An 18,667-nucleotide genomic window follows, 5' to 3' on the forward strand; every position below is an offset into this window, starting at 1 on the left:
GGGCCCTTTTGGTGTTAGCTAATGCATGTGCTCCACTGTGTTGTGCTCATCATGTGTTTTTGGCAGAATGCACTGGCTGATGCTCTGTGCTGCTGTTTGTCATCTGTGGAGCTAGTATTTGGTGTCAGTACAAAGGACATTAACTTTTGCATTGATAGACCCCAAAGTGATCTGTCTGTGAAACAACATGCATCACTGATTGTGCCACCTCTGAGGCCAGGATCACAGCAGGTTTTTGCAACATAGTTTCATAGTTTCATTCAGGGTTGGAAGGGACCACAAGGATCATCTAGTTCCAACCCCCCTGCCATGGGCAGGGACACCCCACACTAGATCAGGCTGGACAGAGCCTCATCCAGCCTGCTCTTAAACACCCCCAGGGACGGGGCCTCGACCACCTCCCTGGACAACCCATTCCAGGGTTTCACCACTCTCATGGTGAAGAACCTCCTCCTCACATCCAGCCTGAATCTCCCCACCTCCAGCTTCATTCCATTCCCCCTAGTCCTATCACTACCTGATATCCTGAGAAGTCCTTCCCCAGCCTTCCTGTAGGCCCCCTTCAGATACTGGAAGGCGACAATTAGGTCACCTCGGAGCCTTCTCTTCTGCAGACTGTACAGCCCCAACTCCTTCAGTCTGTCCTCATAGGAGAGGTGCTCCAGCCCTCTGATCATCCTCGTGGCCCTTCTCTGGACACGTTCCAGCACCTCCACATCCCTCTTGTAATAGGGGCTCCAGAACTGGACACAGTACTCCAGGTGGGGTCTCACCAGGGCTGAGTAGAGGGGGAGGATCACCTCCCTTGACCTGCTAGCCACACTTCTCCTGATGCAGCCCAGGATCTGATTGGCTTTGCGGGCTGCAAGTGCACACTGAGAGCTCATGTTGAGCTTTTTGTCCACCAGCACCCCCAAGTCTCTCTCCTCAGGGCTATCCTCCAGCCAGTCACTGCCCAGCCTGTATTTGTGCCTGGGATTGCCTCGACCCAGATGCAGGACCCTGCACTTGCTCTTATAGACCCTGCACTTGCTCTTATGGACCCTGCACTTGCTCTTATAAACATATAACATAAAGGGGGAGTGATTCAGTGTGCTTTAAAAAGCTTGTAGTAACTTGACCTAGGCTTGTACATGTGTCTTCTTGCTCTCCAGGAAACAATCTCGAGTACATGCAAATTCTATTCCCCTGTATTCTGCCCTGGTGAGACCACATGGAGGGTATTGTCCCATTCTGGGCTTCTGAGTTGGAGAGACACCAGAGATGTATGAGAGAGTGTCCAACAGGCTATGAGGATGATTAAGGGACTGGAATATCTGTCTGATGAGGAAAGGCTGAGAGACATGGGGCTGGAAAAGAGACTGAGAGGAGATCTTATGAAGGGGATAATGTCTTTTCAGTGATGCCCTGTGATCAGACAAGGGGCAGTGGACACAAACTGGGACACAGGAAGTTCCACCTTAACAAGAGAAACAGGCTGCCCAGAGAGGTTGTGGAGTCTCCGTCTTTGGAGATTTTCAGTACCTGTCTGGATGCACTCCTGTGTGACCTGCCCTAGGTGGGAAAGTGGAGTGGCCAAGGAACTGGAAGGTTTAATGATGAATAGTGTGTAGATTTGTCAGAAGAAATAGAGATGTGTGCCAGATTGTGCTTACATTTTGAGGCAAATGATGACATGAGAAAACTCATTCCTTGGCTGTCTTTTTGCTGCGTAGCTGTTCCACCAGGCATGCCCTATATCCTGACCAGAAGGAAGCAGTGCTGCAGGACTGGTGATGCACAAGCAAGCCCTTGAAATACTGACTACATTTAGAAAATCCTGGTGTTTCTTTTAAAGCTTTTTAGTGGGTTTTTGTGTGTTTCTTCTGCTGTCACTCTAAAGTTCTGCTCAAAGCATATTTTCAAGCTCACTTCCCTTCCTCCCCCACAACTACTAGGGCTAAGAATTTGATGTCTGAGTGAGCTGAAACTTTCCTGCTGACAGTTGTAGCAGCAAGACATTAACCTGTCACAAGACTAGGTATGGAGCTAAGATTGTTTTGAGATGAGTGGTATTTAATTTATAGTTCCTAATTCATGGGTGTAAATACTTACTGACACTCAAAGGTGCCTTACAAACAGAAGAGCCTCCTGCCCTGTGTTACCAGCAACCCGATTTTAAACAGGAAAGCAAAAGGAAGGCTTACAAGCATTGCACAAAAAGGTTATCATGGTGTGGTCCTGTGATTGCCTAATCCAGCAGCTGCAGTTTCCTGCATGATTGTTTTCTTCTGTGGCACGGCTGAATCAACTGCCTATGTAAGTTGAAAGATAAACAGAGGATGAGAGGTAGTGGCTGCTATCAGATTCCACACTTACCAAAGTAGCAGAATAAAAAGTAATTAAAGATGAGGCTCTGACAAGGCTGTTGGCTCTCTACTGCTACCAAGGGAAGAAGAGATTCCCCTCTGGTCGTTTCTAATTTGCCATATAACCAAATGTGGTATGTATGGTGGGTTGGTGGGAGCTGGAGTGGATCAATCTGTCCATAGGAGGTGCAGGCTGATCTCTGAGTGCTGTAACAGAATCCCTCTTGTCTAATTCTGTAATTGTAGCTTTGCCTTGGTAGGGGGTGGGAAATTGAGTACTGAAAGTTAGCTTAGATTCCTATTTAAAAATACCAGTCAATCTTTTTAGAACACTTCTGCACCCTGCTGCTTGCTTGCTTACTTTCAGAAAACTGAGCAGCTAACACCATGAACATCTGGTGCTGGCCTTCAGTGTGCCTCACCCCTTTCTTTGTGTGGATCACTATAGGGTTTTTGGAAAGAGGAGGGAACTGAATAGTTGAGTTCCAGCTTTGTCCTCCTTGTTTTGCTTAACTGTGACCGACTTTGACTTGAGGGCACAATGACCTCTGTCAGGTTGATGGGTTTGCATCAAGATGCTGAGTCTTGTGTTGTGATTAAGCTGGCATGGATCTGTCATTTTGCATCTGAACTTTGTCTTTCCAATTACCTATTTTCTTGGATCTCTGTGGGAATTTTCTGGTATGATATTTGCACAGGAGGCATTTGTTTTCCTTTGGTTAACTTTCTATAACACTCAGCTGTTTTAGAATAAGAAGGGAGAGCTGGGAAATGCTGTCAGCATTGAAAGCACACCTAGAATAATTCTTCCTGTGAACCCAAGGCAATGGTTCTGTTTACTAAAGCAGGTTAAGGAAGTCTTCAGTAAAAAGACCTTTTTTGATTACAGAATTTTCTCTTCAAAGCACTGAATGAAGCCAGGCACTGAGGGGTGGGATAGTGAGACAATGCTTATCACAGTATCACCAAGGTTGGAAGAGACCTCAAAGATCGAGTCCAACCTGTCACCACAGACCTCATGACTAGACCATGACACCAAGTGCCACATCCAGTCCCCTCTTGAACACCTCCAGGGATGATGACTCCACCATATAAATGAAGACCATGTTTTGTTCTAAAGAGCTGAGTTTGATACACCTTTATTGATGCTATATCCTCATGTATGTACCAAGCTGAAAGTCCTACATAAGATGCTGCAAGATTTTTTGTGATCCTGTTTGAAGAATGAGGTTGACTTCTACTCTCTTGTTTTAATGATGTCTTTTGCAGGCTGTGTACATATCTTTTTGTAAACACTTTACAAACAAAACAATCTTTCTTCCCCCCCTTCTGAATATTATTGTAGTACTTTTGCTTTTAAAAGATCATTTATGGCCGTCTTTGCCTTCTCTTTTCTCTGATCTGCAGCTTGGGCTGACTCTTCAGCAAGGTTCTCTTTTGCATTGCAGTCAGCAAAATTAGCAATTTAATCAGTTGTTAATGTAGCAGCTTGATCTGAAGAGCTGTTTCATTATGTGCTGTTGTTTAACTGCAGTTTGCACTGATTGAATTAGGGAGTAAAAAGTAAACAGCTGACTTCCACTTCAGAGGGATGTTTTAGCAAACCTTTTCAAAGCAATGAAAGAAAACAGAGTGCAGTATCTTTTTGAAGTAAATCATAGAATCATTTGGGTTGGAAAAGAGTTTTAAGATCATTAACCCAGCACTGCCAAGTCCACCACTAAACTGTATCTCTCGGCACTTGCTTCTGCATATCTGTTAAATACCTCCAGGGGTGGTGACTCAACCACTTCCCTGGGCAGCCTATTCAAATACTTGATAACCCTTTTGATGAAGAAATTTTTCCTAATATGTAATCTAAACCTCTCCTTGTGGAACTTGAGGCTGTTTCCTCTTGTTCTACCTCTTGTTGCTTGGGAGAAAAGACCAACCCACACCTCGCTACAACCTCTTCCAGGTAGTTGTAGAGAGCAATAAGGTCTCCCCTGAGCCTCTTCTTCACCAGGCTCAATATCCCCAGTTCCCTCAGCCATTCTTCATAAGGCATGTGCTCCAGGCTCTTCATCAGCTTTGTTGCCCATCTCTGGACATGCTCTAGCACCTCAGTGGCCTTCTTGTTGTGAGGGGCCTAAAACAGAGCACAGTATTGAAGGTGTGGCCTCACCAGTGCTGAGTACAGGGGCATAATAATGTGCCTGTTCCTGATCCAGGCCAGGATGCTGTTTGCCTTCTTGGCCACCTGAGCATGGTGCTGGCTCACCTTTACATGGTTGTTGACCAGCAGCTCCAGATCTTTCTCTGCTGGGCAGCTTTCCAGTCACTCTGCCCCAAGCCTGGAGCATTGCGTGAGGTTGTAGTGACCGAAGTGCAGGACCTGGCACTTGATCTTGTTGAACTTGTAAAACTGACTACAGCCCATCAATCCAGTCTGTCCAGATTCCTCTATAGAGCCTACCTACCCTCAAGCAGATCAACATTCCCCTCCAGCTTGGTGTCATCTACAAATATACTGAGGGTGCACTCAATCCCCTTGTCAAGATCACTGGTGAAGATATTAATGAGAACTGGCCCCACTGCTGTGCCTTGGGGAACACCACTTGTGAGTGTCTGACAACTGGATTTACCTCCATTCAGCCACAACCTTTGGGCCTGGCCATCCAGCCAGTTTTTAACTCAGCACTGTCCACCTATCCAAGCCATGAGCAGTTAGTTTCTCCAGGAGAATGCTGTGGGACACAGTGTCAAGGACTTTACTAAAGCTTAGGCAGACAACACTCACAGTCTTTCCCTCATCCACTAAGTGAAGTCTCTTTGTCATAGAGAAAGATCAGGTTAGTCAAGCAGGACCTGCTTTTTGTAAACCCATGCTGACTGAGCCATGTGATGGCACTCTAGGTGATGAGCCAGGTGCTGTTGATGACACTTGTCTAAACCCAGTAGATGAATTTTCTTGTTCTTTCAGCTTTAGGAAAAGACTTCTTTAACAAATCATGGCAAAAAAAATGGAGTTGTCTGTCAAAAATGTGCAGTGACCCTTCAAGGACAGTTAGAACTGTAAGGAAGGCAGAGGGATGAAAGGTTGGCATTGAAACAGCTGCAGCCTAGGTCTGTTTCATCCAGGTCACAGCAGGACAGCCTGGATATGCTTAAGGTTGATAGAATATAGCTTGATGGTCGCATGGCTCTGTTACTAGTAGGTGCTGTTGTGAAACCCCACCTTTACCCTACAATTAAATTCCTGTGAAGGATATTGGGGGGGGAAGAAATAAGGAAGTAGTAGCTTGTTGTACTCAAGTCCTTGTAACAGTTCACTGTTAGGTATTTCTTCAGGGTGCAGATTTGTGAGGCACAGTAGTTTTGTTTCTCCATTTCTAATAACCAAATGCAGATGTCTCTAGTAGTTTCGTGGCATGCTGTTCAGATGTACTGGCATAAAGAATACTGCTGTAAATCACTTGGGACTGTATCTGCCTGGAGTTTTTATTGCTTTACAGCTGTTTGAGACAGGCTTAAATTCACAGCAACTCTTAAATGTTCTAAGCAACATGGAATTAAAAAAAAAGCCTCTAAGAACCCCCCCCACCCCCCAAGATCCAAACAAAAAGGAGCAACAAAAACCGAAGAAATGAGGGAGGGTGGGGGAAAAAAAGCCCAAACCAAAACCTTATAAAGCCAAAGGTTCTGCTCTTGGAAAATGCATCAGTGTTGTTGGAGATAACTTGTTTTGCTGGCCAGCTGTTTGTTACTTTCAGTCTGAAATACAGATATGCAAGTAGATGTTTGTGCATTGAACCTACTTACTGTAATGAGGGGAGAGAAGAATGGAGTGATACAGCTTTTGAGTCCATTTCTACAGTAACCTGTGGCCAGAGTGGCTATTCTGGACTTTCAGAAAATGAAGCAACAAGAGTTCATTCATAGCTACTGAAAGGGCAGCTCAGTGTGTTAGACGTGGGCACTGCAGAGCCTGCTTTTCCCCCAGAGTGTCTTGCCAGATACACGAACTTCTGGTATTTAGCTGGTTTGCTTTTATTAGACCCATGAGATGAGAAATCTATTTAGGAAGCTAACACTTCCTTAGCTGTGTCTCCAGAATTTAGTAAGTTCCACAGACTGAGTGCTAACTTCTCTTCTTCACTTTGTGATATAGGAAAAATAGAATTGTTCTGTCTTTTGAGCCACAAAATCTGGGCTGTGTCAGGAGCTGGAGGCTGTAGGATATGAGAACATAAGCAGACAGCTTCAGTGCAGCTTTAGATGTCCAAAACCAGATGTGAAGAATGTTCAGTGGTCTCAAAAAAGCCAATAGCAATTTGAGCAGCTGGTACCCTCTTCTGCGTCATCATACATCTGTCTCCTGCAAAGTGATGCTGTTTGTCTAATGGTGTAGTTATGGAAACTGCTGGTAGTACAAGAAAGAGAAGTGCCAACTTCTGACACAAGAAGCTGGTTTCTTTGGGGACAGGATGCTTCTGTAAGAGCCCAACTTCTTCCTGTATCTCCAGAGAGAACCTAGAGTGAGGCTTTCTCAATGCTTCTGTGCAGAGTATGCATATGTGGTAGGTGCAAAGCAGCATTAAGCTCCTGTCAGTGGGGACTTAGAGACATCAAACAAGAGTAACCTCCCTGTCAAACTTGTGGTAGTGGAGAGCAGCAGTAGTAATGAAGATTTCCTTTCAGAGGTTTCAATTTGCTTTCAGAAAGTTCACGTTAGTAGCATAACTTGGATTTACATTTCTTGGTTTGTTTTTCTTGCATTTCAGGTCTACCAGTCATGAAACGAATTCTTCTGTGTTTTATCCTGGCTGCTGCTGTTATGTATGGTATACTGCATGGAAATCTGTGGAGAAACAACCTCTACTGGTATGGTGAAGCTTTGCTTGCATATAACCAAACACCCTTGTTGCTGTGTTGCTGAACAGCTGTTTCACAGTAATCGACAGAAGTGATTACTGCTCTGTGTTTGCTTTGTATTTGAGTTGTTGGGTTTTGTTGTAGTGTGAGGGAATGAATGGGATTGTTCTGTCACCCCTTCCCTTGTGTCACTTTTAAACCTGGAAGTCAGTTTGAGCCTGATTGTATGGAGAGGTCAGGGCCTCAGAGATAGGGAGCCCCTCTTGAGTTTCATGTGCAGTCCAAGAAGGACAAGGAACTACTGAAGAGAGTCCAGGAGAAAGCCACTAAGAGGATGAGGGGATCAGAATGTGTACCTTACAAGGAAAGGCTGAGAGCTGGGGCTGTTTGGTCTGGAGAAGTCTGAGAGGAGATTTCATTGTAAATATCTAAAGGGCAAGTGTCAGGAGGATGGAGCCAGACTCTTCTCAGTGATGTCCAGTGACAAAAGAAAGCAACAGACACAAGCTGGAATACAGGAGATTCCATATAAACATACGGAAAAAATCCTTCATTTTGAGGGTAGCAGAGCGCTGGAACAGGCTGCCCAGAGAGGTTGTGAAGTCTGCCTCTGGAGGTATTCCAAACCCACCTGAATGTTTTCCTGTTTGATTTATTCTGAGTGATCCTGCTCTAGCAGGGGAGTTAGACTAGATGATCTTGACAGGTTCCTTCAAACCCCTTATTTGTGTGTTGTGTGTCCATATCTCCTTCCACCCTATGTGTGCTTAGTGTAGCTTGTTTCTTGAGATGCCTGATAAATGGCATGGGAGAGATCTCCTCCACAGATTGGAGTAATTGCAGGTGTGGTGGGCAGCTTCTGAAAAGCTGAGATTTGTTGAGTCCCAGTGGCAATCTTGTGGGAAGTGAGCCTTCACTCTACCCAGGCTGCATGGGACAGGTGGCTTAGGGACCCAAAATTCAGGGTGTTTATTGTAAGAGCTGAATTTCCATTGGCTTTTGCACAGCTGTCACCAGGACCGATGAGTGTGTTTGTGTTAGGAAGATGATAGCGATAGCTTTTAGAAGCAGTGATTGATGTGCCTCGATTGGTCTTGTTTATAGCATACAACTGATACAAATTGCTTTCTGTTGTGGTTTCTATTTATAGCAAACCACCCTGTTGTGACATTTCCCTTTTTACAGGATTAGCTTTTATGGACAGACTTCCTCTGTGAGGGCTTCTCCTTCCTATGAGACTAGTGGAGTTACCCAGTAAGTTCAGCAATGGAGTTTTTGATGGGGGGAGGTTGGTTGGTTTTTGGGCAGGTGGGAGGGACTGAGACTAAAACCTGTAGCCTTTGTCTGCAGGCTCCCTGTTCATTTGGTTATTGTACAGCTGTGTCTATTGTCTGTTTCTGTTATGAACACAACTGTAACATGTCTGGCAGAAAGGATTTTGTCCATGTCATGTTTCCAGTGTTTGGTGAATATTTGTGGCCACTTAGAGTGTCTGTTTGTAGGAAGCAGTGAATTGTTGGAAGGATGTTTCTTTATGACTTCCAAGCTTCTGCAATGTTGAGTTGCTATTGAATAAAATTAGCAGAGAGTCATATGAGAGCAAATTTTGTGCTTAATAAGTCGGAGGTGTGGTTCACTTGTGATAGGCACATGTTTATATAAGCAGATCTTGTGCTAGTAAATGCCTATGCTAAAACCTAAAAGCAAGTTTCTGTGCTCTCTGAAGCTCTCTGCAAAATGCCATCTCTGAGGCTGATGCTGAAAACAGGCAGCTGGACAGCTGATCCATTTCACAGGATGCTTTCTCAGTGTCAGCACTCATCTGACAACTTGAGGTTACCAAAAGCAATTAACCTTAGTGGTCTGTTTGGTTTGTAGTTCTAATGCGGGGGTTTCATCCTTCTGTTGTTAGTGCAGCCCAGACACATGCATTGCTCACAATGAACTTTACCCTCCTTTCTGAGCCTTGTAGCTGTTATTCACTGGGCTAAATCACCAATGTGGGAATGTGCTGAAAAGTGTAAGTTGTAGCTTTATTAGAAAGGAGTGACTTATCCCAAAAGAATCTCATTTTCCTTGAACTACCCTCTCCAAACAAGACTCCCCTCTCTGTTCTGAGGAGGGCAGGTGATGCTATTTAGTAGGGCTGCAGGGCTGATTCAGCCCTGGTGTCCTGCTTCTCTGCAGCTGGGCCTGAAATTTCATCTCTGGGTATGACTGCTTTGATATCTGCTGAGCAAGATGAGGTTACAGACACCTTGGAGCAGTACCATGAGATAAAAGCCTTTACAAGTAAAATGAATTGTACCACAGTGAGACACGTCTTTATGATACAGAGAGAGGCAATCGTGAAAATCTGGTGTGGTGCTAACTCAGTAATCAGCTTTTACTAACTTGACTTATTCAAGTTTTACTGCCTTGGTGCTGCTATGCATTCCTCTCTTGTTATTTCTTTGAAATTCTTCTTTTGCAGGTTGCCACCTACAGCAGTGGAGAGAAGGAATGCGCTGGATACTTGTCTTCTGAAGCCAGCATTTGAATCTTTACTAGGGTGAGCCTTCTGTGGGGAGCTGTTGGGGAGGGGAAAGGGGAAGGAAAGGCTGTGCTGGTAGAAATAGGCTATTTATGTATGTTGGACTATTTTCACATTTTGATTCAGCTCTGGAAGTACAGAGCTTGGCCTTGGGTTCACTGCTGCTTTTTGTGGTTGTGGCAACACAAACTGTTTAGCTTGCCACTGATTAGCATCTGCCCAGTACCAGACATCTAGCTCGACATCCTGGTGTATGTACCAAATAAATATTTCCTGTGCAGATATTCTAGTAACAGTGTAACCATTTTGTTGATTGAAAAAAAGCCTTACCTTTTACATTTTTTTTCCTCACACTTTTCCTGTAAAAGAAGCCTTCATATCCAAGACTGAAGTTCAGTCCCTCTGCTAGTAAGAACCTGAGCATAAAAGGTGAAGTATTTCTGTAGTAAGCAGGGATCAGAGAACTTTTGAAAATCTCTTCAATTTATTTGGAAAGAGGAGTATGAAATGTGCAAAAATCTTTAGTGATATGATGGCATTTTAATGGAGTTCAATGAAATTGGAGATGATTCATGGTTTTGTTTCGTTGATAGCCTTGTTGAATTGCATGTAGGTGTCTTCCGCTTTAAGGTACTCATAGGAAGCAGTCAGATGAAAATAGAGCTTCAGCCCAAAACAAAGGAGGTGTCTGGTCACAAAAGTGCATCCTAGAGATTTTGTGAGGAAAGACTGGGAATTTTTGTTCTTAGAAGCACAAGTCTGAAATGAAAGATCAAGGAAGTGCTACAGGACCAGAAGCAGATAGGCTATATCACTGGCTTTGGTTTACCTGAGCTGAGTATGGCCCTGAGAAAACCCAACAAGATGTTTAGACCAAGTTCTGGCTGAAGTAATCTCAAAGCTCAGAGCAAAAACACCATTGCTGTTTGTTTGCTTAGTGGTGGAGCTTTTTATGTCTTTTTTTTTTTTTTTTCCTTTCCCCCCTTTCCTTTTAGTGTACAAGAGGTTATGGCTGTAATTCAGTGCTATTGCTGTTTTAAAGAACGTGGAAGTATCTCAAGTTTGTCCTCCCCAAAGCAGTCCCATAGCCTCTGAGCTGCAGATCTGGTCTGTGCACTTTGGTAATAGCCTGGGGAGGTTGAAAGGATTTCTAACCTGGCAGAATCGTTTATTGGAAAGGAACCAGAGCTAGAATTAAGAATCTCTATGCAGCAAGTAAATTATTTATGATGTCTAAGCTTACCAGCTGCCTCTGAGCAGCAAGGCAAGTTATTAAGTTTAATATGGGTGGTTGGCACGATGTCTCAAAGTTAGCTGATTTTGCTTAGTTAACCTATGGCCCAGTTCTTGGTGTGTGGGCTAGGCTGCGGTGTTTCATTATTCGTGTGGCTCTTTTTTCCTTCCCCCCCACCTCCTGTTAGAATCATCTGACTATGCAGAGCTAAAGAGTGAGGCACTTGACTTGTGAAACTGAGGGGGAGGATTTTATAAAACAGTTATTAATATTCATAATGGAGAAACAGTTCATTTGCTGGTTGTGGGCATTTAGGGTCAGGACTAGATTTTATTTTCACTGTGATTGTATACTTCTGGGTTAACACTTTAAGAGCTGGAATGCAGGATTGCTACAAAAATCAACCACTTCAGTGAGTGGAGGCTCACTTCACTCCAAGATGAAGCCAAGGGCATGGTAGCATGTGACAGGATTTGGTTTCCTGTTCGTTTATTTGGTTTGATTTGGCATACAGCAGAGAAGGGACTCATACTACCCTGTGAGATCAACTTTGTCTGCTGTTTTGCTCTTTGGAAGAAAAAAGTGACCTGTGCTCTCTGTCTTGACACAATGTGCAGTGTTGTCATGTTCTAGTTTGCAGGAAGAATGTGCTTTTGAGGAAAGCCTCCTTGTGATTCCCATGTGCCATGCTGCTTATCTCAGGGTGGCCCTGGGCTCCTTTCAGGCATCTGACTTCTGGCTAACCCAGAAGATGCACTGCAGGAGCACACCCAATGTGCTGTGGCATTAAGGGGCCTTGAATCTGTAGAACCCTACTAAAACTAGTTCAGAGTAAAACAAACCCCCAAGATGTGTATAATGTCGGTGGGAGAACTCCTTGCTTTTTTGCTGTATGACTATATCCCTGTTGCTCCAAACTGCTTAATAATGGCAACACAGCCACAAAATGCTGTTTGGAATAGGAGGACAGCTCAAATAAGCTGATGGCTTCAGGACATGGCATTTTCAAGTTAAAATGCCTTGTTTCAGACCCCTTATTTATTAAATTGCTGTAAATAGTGACACCTCTTAATTTTGCTTGCTGCTTCTTACCTACTTTTCAAACCTGAAATTACTCATTCTCTTCCTGGGTTACCTATTCTCTTTAAATGTGCTGTTTTGTAGTACAAGCTTTGAGCCACGGGAGTTTAATGGTTATATAAGTGTTATACTTGCAGAGAAATCATTTAATCTCTCTCTGCATGACTTTGCCATTTTGAGATCTTCCCTTTTTGACAGCTGCTGTCTTTCCCTGCCTTCATGAATTTTCTTCTCTTAAAAAGGGATAATACTTGGAAGTAAAATGAAGGAGGCTTTTGTAGAAGCACTTGCATGAGTTGTTGGCTTACTCAAATGCATCATGTGGATTTTCTGGAAATGTCTTATTTTTCTTTTATTAGTGCTGACAAAATATACCCATTCCTGTGTGCTAATGATTTCCTCAGAGTGGCAGAGTTCCATGGGAGTGACAAGTTTGAACTACCTTATGGAATAAAGAGAGCAGGTTTGTGTTCCCCATGTTTGTTCTCCCCCCACCCCCCAAATAAATACCTAAATGACGTGTAAAGCCACCTGATTCTCTGGCCCTGGTCTTTCCCATTCACTGATGTCAATCCTTCTAAGGGCATCTTGCAAATAACTTAATGGAGTGGGTCCAAAGGAGGCCCATGCAGATGATCAGTGGGCTGGAGCACCTCCTCTGGGGGGACAGGCTGAGGAAGTTTGGTCTGTTCAGTCCAGAGAAGACAAAGCTCCAGGGAGACCTTATAGCAGCCTTCCAGTACCTGAAAGGGGCCTACATGAAAACTGGGGAGAGACTTTTTACAGGGGCTTGTAGTGAGAGGGAATGGATTGAAGCTTGAGGAGGGTAGATTTAGACTGCAAATGAGAGAGAAATTCTTTACAGTGAGGGTGGTGAAACACTGGCACAGGTTGCCCAAGGGGATTATGGATTCCCCCTCTCTGGAAATGTTCAAGGCCAGGCTGGATGAGCAGTCTGGTCTAGTGGAGGATGCCCCTTCCTCTGGCAGGGGGCTTGTAACTAGATGATCTTTAAGGTCCATTCCAACCCAAACCATTCCATGAATTTAGTCCTTTTGTCTTGGGGGGTTGCCTCTCTTAGTAGAAGAGCTTCAAAAAGGTGGGAGTGAGGAACAGTGGAGCTTATTCAGCTGCTGTTCATTTGTCTGTGGGCCGCAGTGCTAAAGATATTTAACTAGTGCTTTGCTAGGTGAAATATTATCTGGGTCAGTGTGGTGAGGTTCAATCAACACATGTAAGAGTCCTGCTGAAGCAGAAATCCCCAGGTTGGGGCAGTTACATCATCAAAACTTTCCCTGGTGCAAGAAGCTAGTCCAGTAAAAGGAAAGTTGTGTCACTGGGGCTGCAGTGGGATATTCCTGCAGCTGCACAGCTGCTGTACAGGTGTTTGCTTGCTCATGCCTGCTGCCTTTGTTGGTCAGGGCACAAGGAACAGGGCCAGAGACCCTAATGGTCATAGTTGCCCTTTTGGGAAGGGCTGTAAAGACTCAGGGTTTTTTTTTTTAACACTGAACAATGCACCTTCTTAGGACCCTGTGGATCTGGGCTTCCTAGGCTTGATTAGCTCTACATGAGCATAACAAGGATGGTGCATTTCTCACACTTCCAGGAGTGTGGTGAGGAAAAGCACTTTGGGAATAGGTTGTGGCCTCTTTTCAGAGGCACACTGACTGTCCAGCAGGTACTTGCCCACCAAGGGTGGGCTGGGAAGGTGCCTCTGTCCAGCTTTTGCCAATGGGCATAGTCTGGTTTGGTATCTTCTTTCAAGATATGTGTGTCCCCCTCCTCTCGGGTCAAGGCTGCTTCTGTTCCAGCCGAAGGTGGGTAGAAGGAAAAATCTAAGTCAGTTAGGATGCAGGTCTTGGGAGCTCTTCTGGTGCTTTTTAACTGTAACTAAGGTTTTAAATTATTTTTGGTGGGGCTTTTTTGGTTGTTGGTTGGTTGTTTTTTTAATATAAGTGCTATGCTGTGTTCTGACAGCAAAGTATTGGGGCAGGAAAAGCTTCCCAGAGAAGAGCTCTAATAAACATGAATTTCTTTGGCATCATTGTTTTAGGGCCATAGGTCAGTTACAAGGTGGTGTGTTGGTTGGTTGGTTTGTTTGTTTTTAATGCACAGTGCTTAAACTACTGTCTGGAAATGCTGTAGTCAGGGTGGCATGCTTACTTTGATGTTGGAAAGCACTGAACATTTGCATTAATCCTCTTTATACTTACTTTCTAGAGCAATTTTTTCGTTTAGCCCTTTCAAGGCTGCAGAACTGTGGACTCTCCAATCAAGATGATAGGTGAGATGGTTTGTTTACTACTGGGATCTACTCAAGAGAGCCCAATGGAGGGCTCTGAGGATGATTAAGGGGCTGGAGCATGTGCCCAATGAGGAAAGGCTGAGAGACCTGGGGCTTTTTAGTCTGGAGAAGAGAAGACTGAGAGGGGATTTAATAAATGTTTACAAATATCTGAGGCCTAGGGGTCAAGAGGGAGGGCACAGGCTCTGCTCAGTTGCACCCTGTGGTAGGACAAGGGGCAATGGATATAAACTACAGCACAGGAAGTTCAACTTCAACATGAGGAGCAACTTATTCACTGTAAAGGTCATGGAGCGCTGGAACAGGCTCCCCAGAAAGGTTGTGGAGTTCCTTCTCTGGAGACTTTCAAGACCCATCTGGATGCATTCCTGTGTGACCTGCACTGGGTTATATGGTTATATGGTCCTGCTCTGGCAGTGGGGATCTCCAGAGGTCCTTTCCAATCCCTGACATCCTGTGATCCCTTTTCTGTTCATTGCATTTATCTGCAATGTCAGTGGTGTTACCCTGACATTGGTCAAGCAATCCAAGTTGCAGATCTGACCAACAGTGTCCAAGCAATATGTAACTGGTTCCAAGATTTATGTGAGTTTGGTTTTAAATATACATAGGACCAGTATGCTGTAATTAATTTTCCTGTGAGGGAGCTTAAACTTGGAGATTTCTTTTCAGGGATTTGCTAGCTGAATGCAGTCCTGTAGTATCCCTTTTTTCTCACTTGAAGAAAGTGAAACTAGCCCTTAAAACCAGATTGTAGTCTCCTGTTTCAAAGTCATTGTTAGTGTAAGCTAGAGGATGTTTGTGATAAGCAGATGCAAAACAATGACTTTCTACACAAAAGAGATGTTAAACACATCCCCGTGACTTTGCATCTGCTGGCCTGCTGCACACCTTTGTTTATATGTTCAGTTTCCCTTCTTCTGTGAGATGAGTGAGACACAGGCAGCCAGGAAAGGCTGTTCCCAGCATTTTGGGAGTAACAAAGGTGTGGCCTGGAGTGGAGCATGCCTTGGGTGATTTGCTTGGCATACATTGGATTGCCCTGTTTAAATCTCTTTGTTAGAAACTGCTTCTGCTGGGATTTTTTCACTTTGGTTTTGGAGGGTCTTTCCATGTGTGTGTCTTGCTGTTGGGTTGGTTTTATGTTGTTTTCTTGGTGTTGGGGTTTTCTTTGGGTTTTGTTGTGTTGAGGGTGTGTTGGTTGATCTGGTTTTGGGGTGGGGGTTTTTTAGTGCATTTGTTTGGGGGTTTTTGCTTGCCTTTTTTTTGAGGTGGTGTGGGGTTTTTTGTTTGTTTGTTTTGAGGCAGTATAGTAGGGTTGGCATGTATACTCAAATCCTGTGTTTACCAAGTGATGCAAATGACTTCTTAGACTTGCAGTCTAGCAAAAAGGGGCTGACAACCTGCCACATGCCATGCTAATGTGAAACTTCTGAATGCAAACGACGCTGAGGTTAGCTGCACTTGGGTTTGTTTTTTTTAGTCAAGGAGATCAAACAGAAGATCATTGCTTCAAGCCAAATACCAGGATCAGATTCCTGGTTGGAATAAGAACAAAATAATTGGGGTTCAAGCCTAAGAATTATCTTGATTTTGAATACCCACTTTTCCTTTACATTACTGATTGTACTCCTTCCTTTCCCTGTGTTTTGTATGTATTTCTAGAATGCTCAGATTTAGTCTGAAGGGGATGAAAAGAAAGGAAAAAAACCCTCTTATTTTATATCAGAAGTATGATAATTGGGCAAAGTTACACATAACTGGCAGAGAAATCTAGTCTGTTGTCTGGAGTTTGAATTAGAACACCAATGTTGCACTAGACACTTCATCAAATCACAGCTTTTGGCCTGCAGAGGTGCTTGCAGTGCAGCCTAGTATGTTTTAAATGGATATGATTGTCCTATAGATTAAAAAGTAATTGGTTTTTAACCTTTGAATGTAGGTTCTCTGATATATGCAATCTAAACCTCCCCTGGCACAGTTTCAGGCCATTTCCTCCTCTTCTATCACTAGGGAGAAGAGACTGACCCACACCTCACTCCAGCCTCCCTTCAGGTAGTTGTAGAGAGCAGTGAGCTCTCCCCTCAGCAGCTCCATAATGCTGCTGCCTAATTCAGCCTCCTTGACAGAATGCAGACCAAATGTCCCTGTAAACTCTTCATGGGGCAGGGTGAGGGAAGCTGCTGTGAAGAATTTTAACAAGTAGTTGGCTGCATGAGCAGCAAATCTGCAGTCTTCATATAGATGTATTTTGTGTAGCTGAGGTTTCCTGAGCAATGCCATTTTCCATACTTCAACGGCATTCTCACTGTCTAAAGGTCAAACCTGGAAGTCAGCAGTGTCACTGTGCAATGGGCTGTAGGAGAAGGGGTTACTCTACTGAGTAACCTCTGAATACCTGTTCTCCGTTTCCTCATCATTTCTTGCTGGATTCTCACGATTCACCTGCAGTAAATTCTGACAAATGCATTTACACTATTTTGGAGTCAACAATATGTGATCTCTGCAGCCTCCTTTTAGCAAATAATCTCAAAGCAAATAATTTGCATTCCTCAACTGTCTATGGGAATGTGTGTTAAAGGACTTGAGGTTGAGATTGTCTTTTTCCATTTCCAGAGGAGCAGAAATTCAGTGGAATGTGGAGGATGCAAGCCTTCTGACTTTTAAAGGCTACATTTTCATTTAACAATATTGTTCTTTTGTGCCCTGGGAAAATGTTTCTTTTAGCATTTCACTGTATAAACAAAATATTTACATGAGTGCTTGGCCTTGAGGCTGAGGGGCTTTTGTGCACCACATGGGTAGGGCAGTGCTTTGAGTGACTTAAGGGATTGCTTTTAGATGTTGGAGATCAGTCACCATGCAGTTTGCATCAGGATCCATTTATACTCTAAGCAGATCTCTAACACCTAAATGCAATCCCTTAGCCACTCAGACCTTGTTGTTACAGCTGAGGTCTTAGTAGTCTCCAGCCATTTCATTCTTTAATATTTCAATTGTTGCACACCCCTTTCTCTTCTTGCCAATTTATTGACTTGGAGAAAGGGAGAGTGTTGTTCACCCTTTGGTTTTAATACAAACACATGATGAAAAAGGTGACTTTACATGTCTTTGAATTAAGTCCAGCCTTGCTTACATAATCTTTATCTCCATTTCCTGTGATATTCTGGTTTGTTTTGTGGGTTGTTGTCATTTTTACACTAGCTTAAACCATTTCCCTCTGTGCTTGTCAGTGGAATCTGTGTTACGGTGGATGTAGACTTAGGTTTGTTACTGGGGACACTTGGAGTTGAGGTGGTGGGGCTAATGGGAGGAGACAATTCAGCAATTCATGCCAGACTTCCTGTTTGAGTTGGCCCACCTCAACTTCCCGAGCTTGTCAGCGATTAAACACTGGGCTTTCTAACTTGTGTAACTGTATTCGTGGCTCCTATCTTGTACAATTCATCAGAAGTATTTGATCTGCTTGTTGACTTTATCCATTTCAAAAGTTCACATACCAGTGTTAGAAGTGTTACTGGTTATTTGAAGGCAGCTGATAACTATGTTTTTGAGTATGCATGTTAAGGGCACTGGAGGTTGAAGGCTTTATCAAAACTTCACTCTGTTTCTCCATCGCAAGTAGTGCTGGTCAGCTCTTAGCTGTGAACAAGTTCTGGTCTGCATCTGTCAGCAAGAGGGAACAGAGTTCAGGTTTGACTTGAGAGCAGCTCTCCATCTTCTGTAGATGCATGAACCTTGGCTGACCATCTCTAAAATCATTTATTTTTGCCTTCCCTGTCCTTAGTGCTGCACAGTGCAGAGAGGAGAAACTAAAGAGCTCTTCAGTTATTATACCAGAGTGGAAGGTGTTACTTCGATAGCCAGGGACTGATGTAGTGAAGAAGCTTTTCAATTATAGCCTCTGCCAAAGCTTAGAAGGCATGTAATAAATAATCACTTAAAGTTCATCCACAGGGGACAGAACAAGCAGTGCCTTCTCAAAGTAACTTTTAATCTGCTTTTTGTCTGAAGTAGAGAAGGGAAAGGTTCTGTGGGTGTGGAGGGAATGGACATACTGAAGACAGGATGGTGTAAGAGATGGTCAGAGTGTCACTTTGGAAAGAACCCTAAGGACCATCTGGTCAAACCTCTCTGGGTAATAACAGAGGGGAAATGAGATGGTCTAGCACCCTGTCAAGCTCACTACAGGAAGGATGTTGAGGTGCTAGATCATGTCCAGCAAAGGACAATAAGGCTGGTGAAGAGTCTGGAGCACATGACCTACAAGGAGCATCTGAGGGAGTTGGGATTGATCAGTCTGGAGAAGA

At 43.9% G+C, this 18,667-nt stretch overlaps 1 protein-coding gene across 5 annotated transcripts in view; it reads left to right on the plus strand.

Moving 5' to 3' along the window:
* ST3GAL6 (ST3 beta-galactoside alpha-2,3-sialyltransferase 6) overlaps positions 1-18,667 on the plus strand; it is a 59,944-nt gene that overhangs the window by 22,292 nt on the left and 18,985 nt on the right. For 4 of the 5 annotated variants that reach the window (XM_068160659.1, XM_068160662.1, XM_068160661.1 and 1 more), the window contains 5 exons: positions 7,112-7,211; positions 8,388-8,456; positions 9,676-9,753; positions 12,409-12,512; positions 14,273-14,336. In XM_068160659.1, coding sequence (XP_068016760.1) covers positions 7,112-7,211; positions 8,388-8,456; positions 9,676-9,753; positions 12,409-12,512; positions 14,273-14,336 — 415 coding nt within the window. The remainder of the gene's footprint in view (positions 1-7,111; positions 7,212-8,387; positions 8,457-9,675; positions 9,754-12,408; positions 12,513-14,272; positions 14,337-18,667) is intronic. The other variant, XM_068160660.1, reaches the window with a different exon arrangement.

The sequence above is a fragment of the Melanerpes formicivorus genome, unplaced genomic scaffold (genome assembly GCF_026170545.1).
Source record: "Melanerpes formicivorus ecotype bairdi unplaced genomic scaffold, bMelFor1.0.p_v2 SCAF_51, whole genome shotgun sequence".
Classification (NCBI taxonomy): domain Eukaryota; kingdom Metazoa; phylum Chordata; class Aves; order Piciformes; family Picidae; genus Melanerpes; species Melanerpes formicivorus.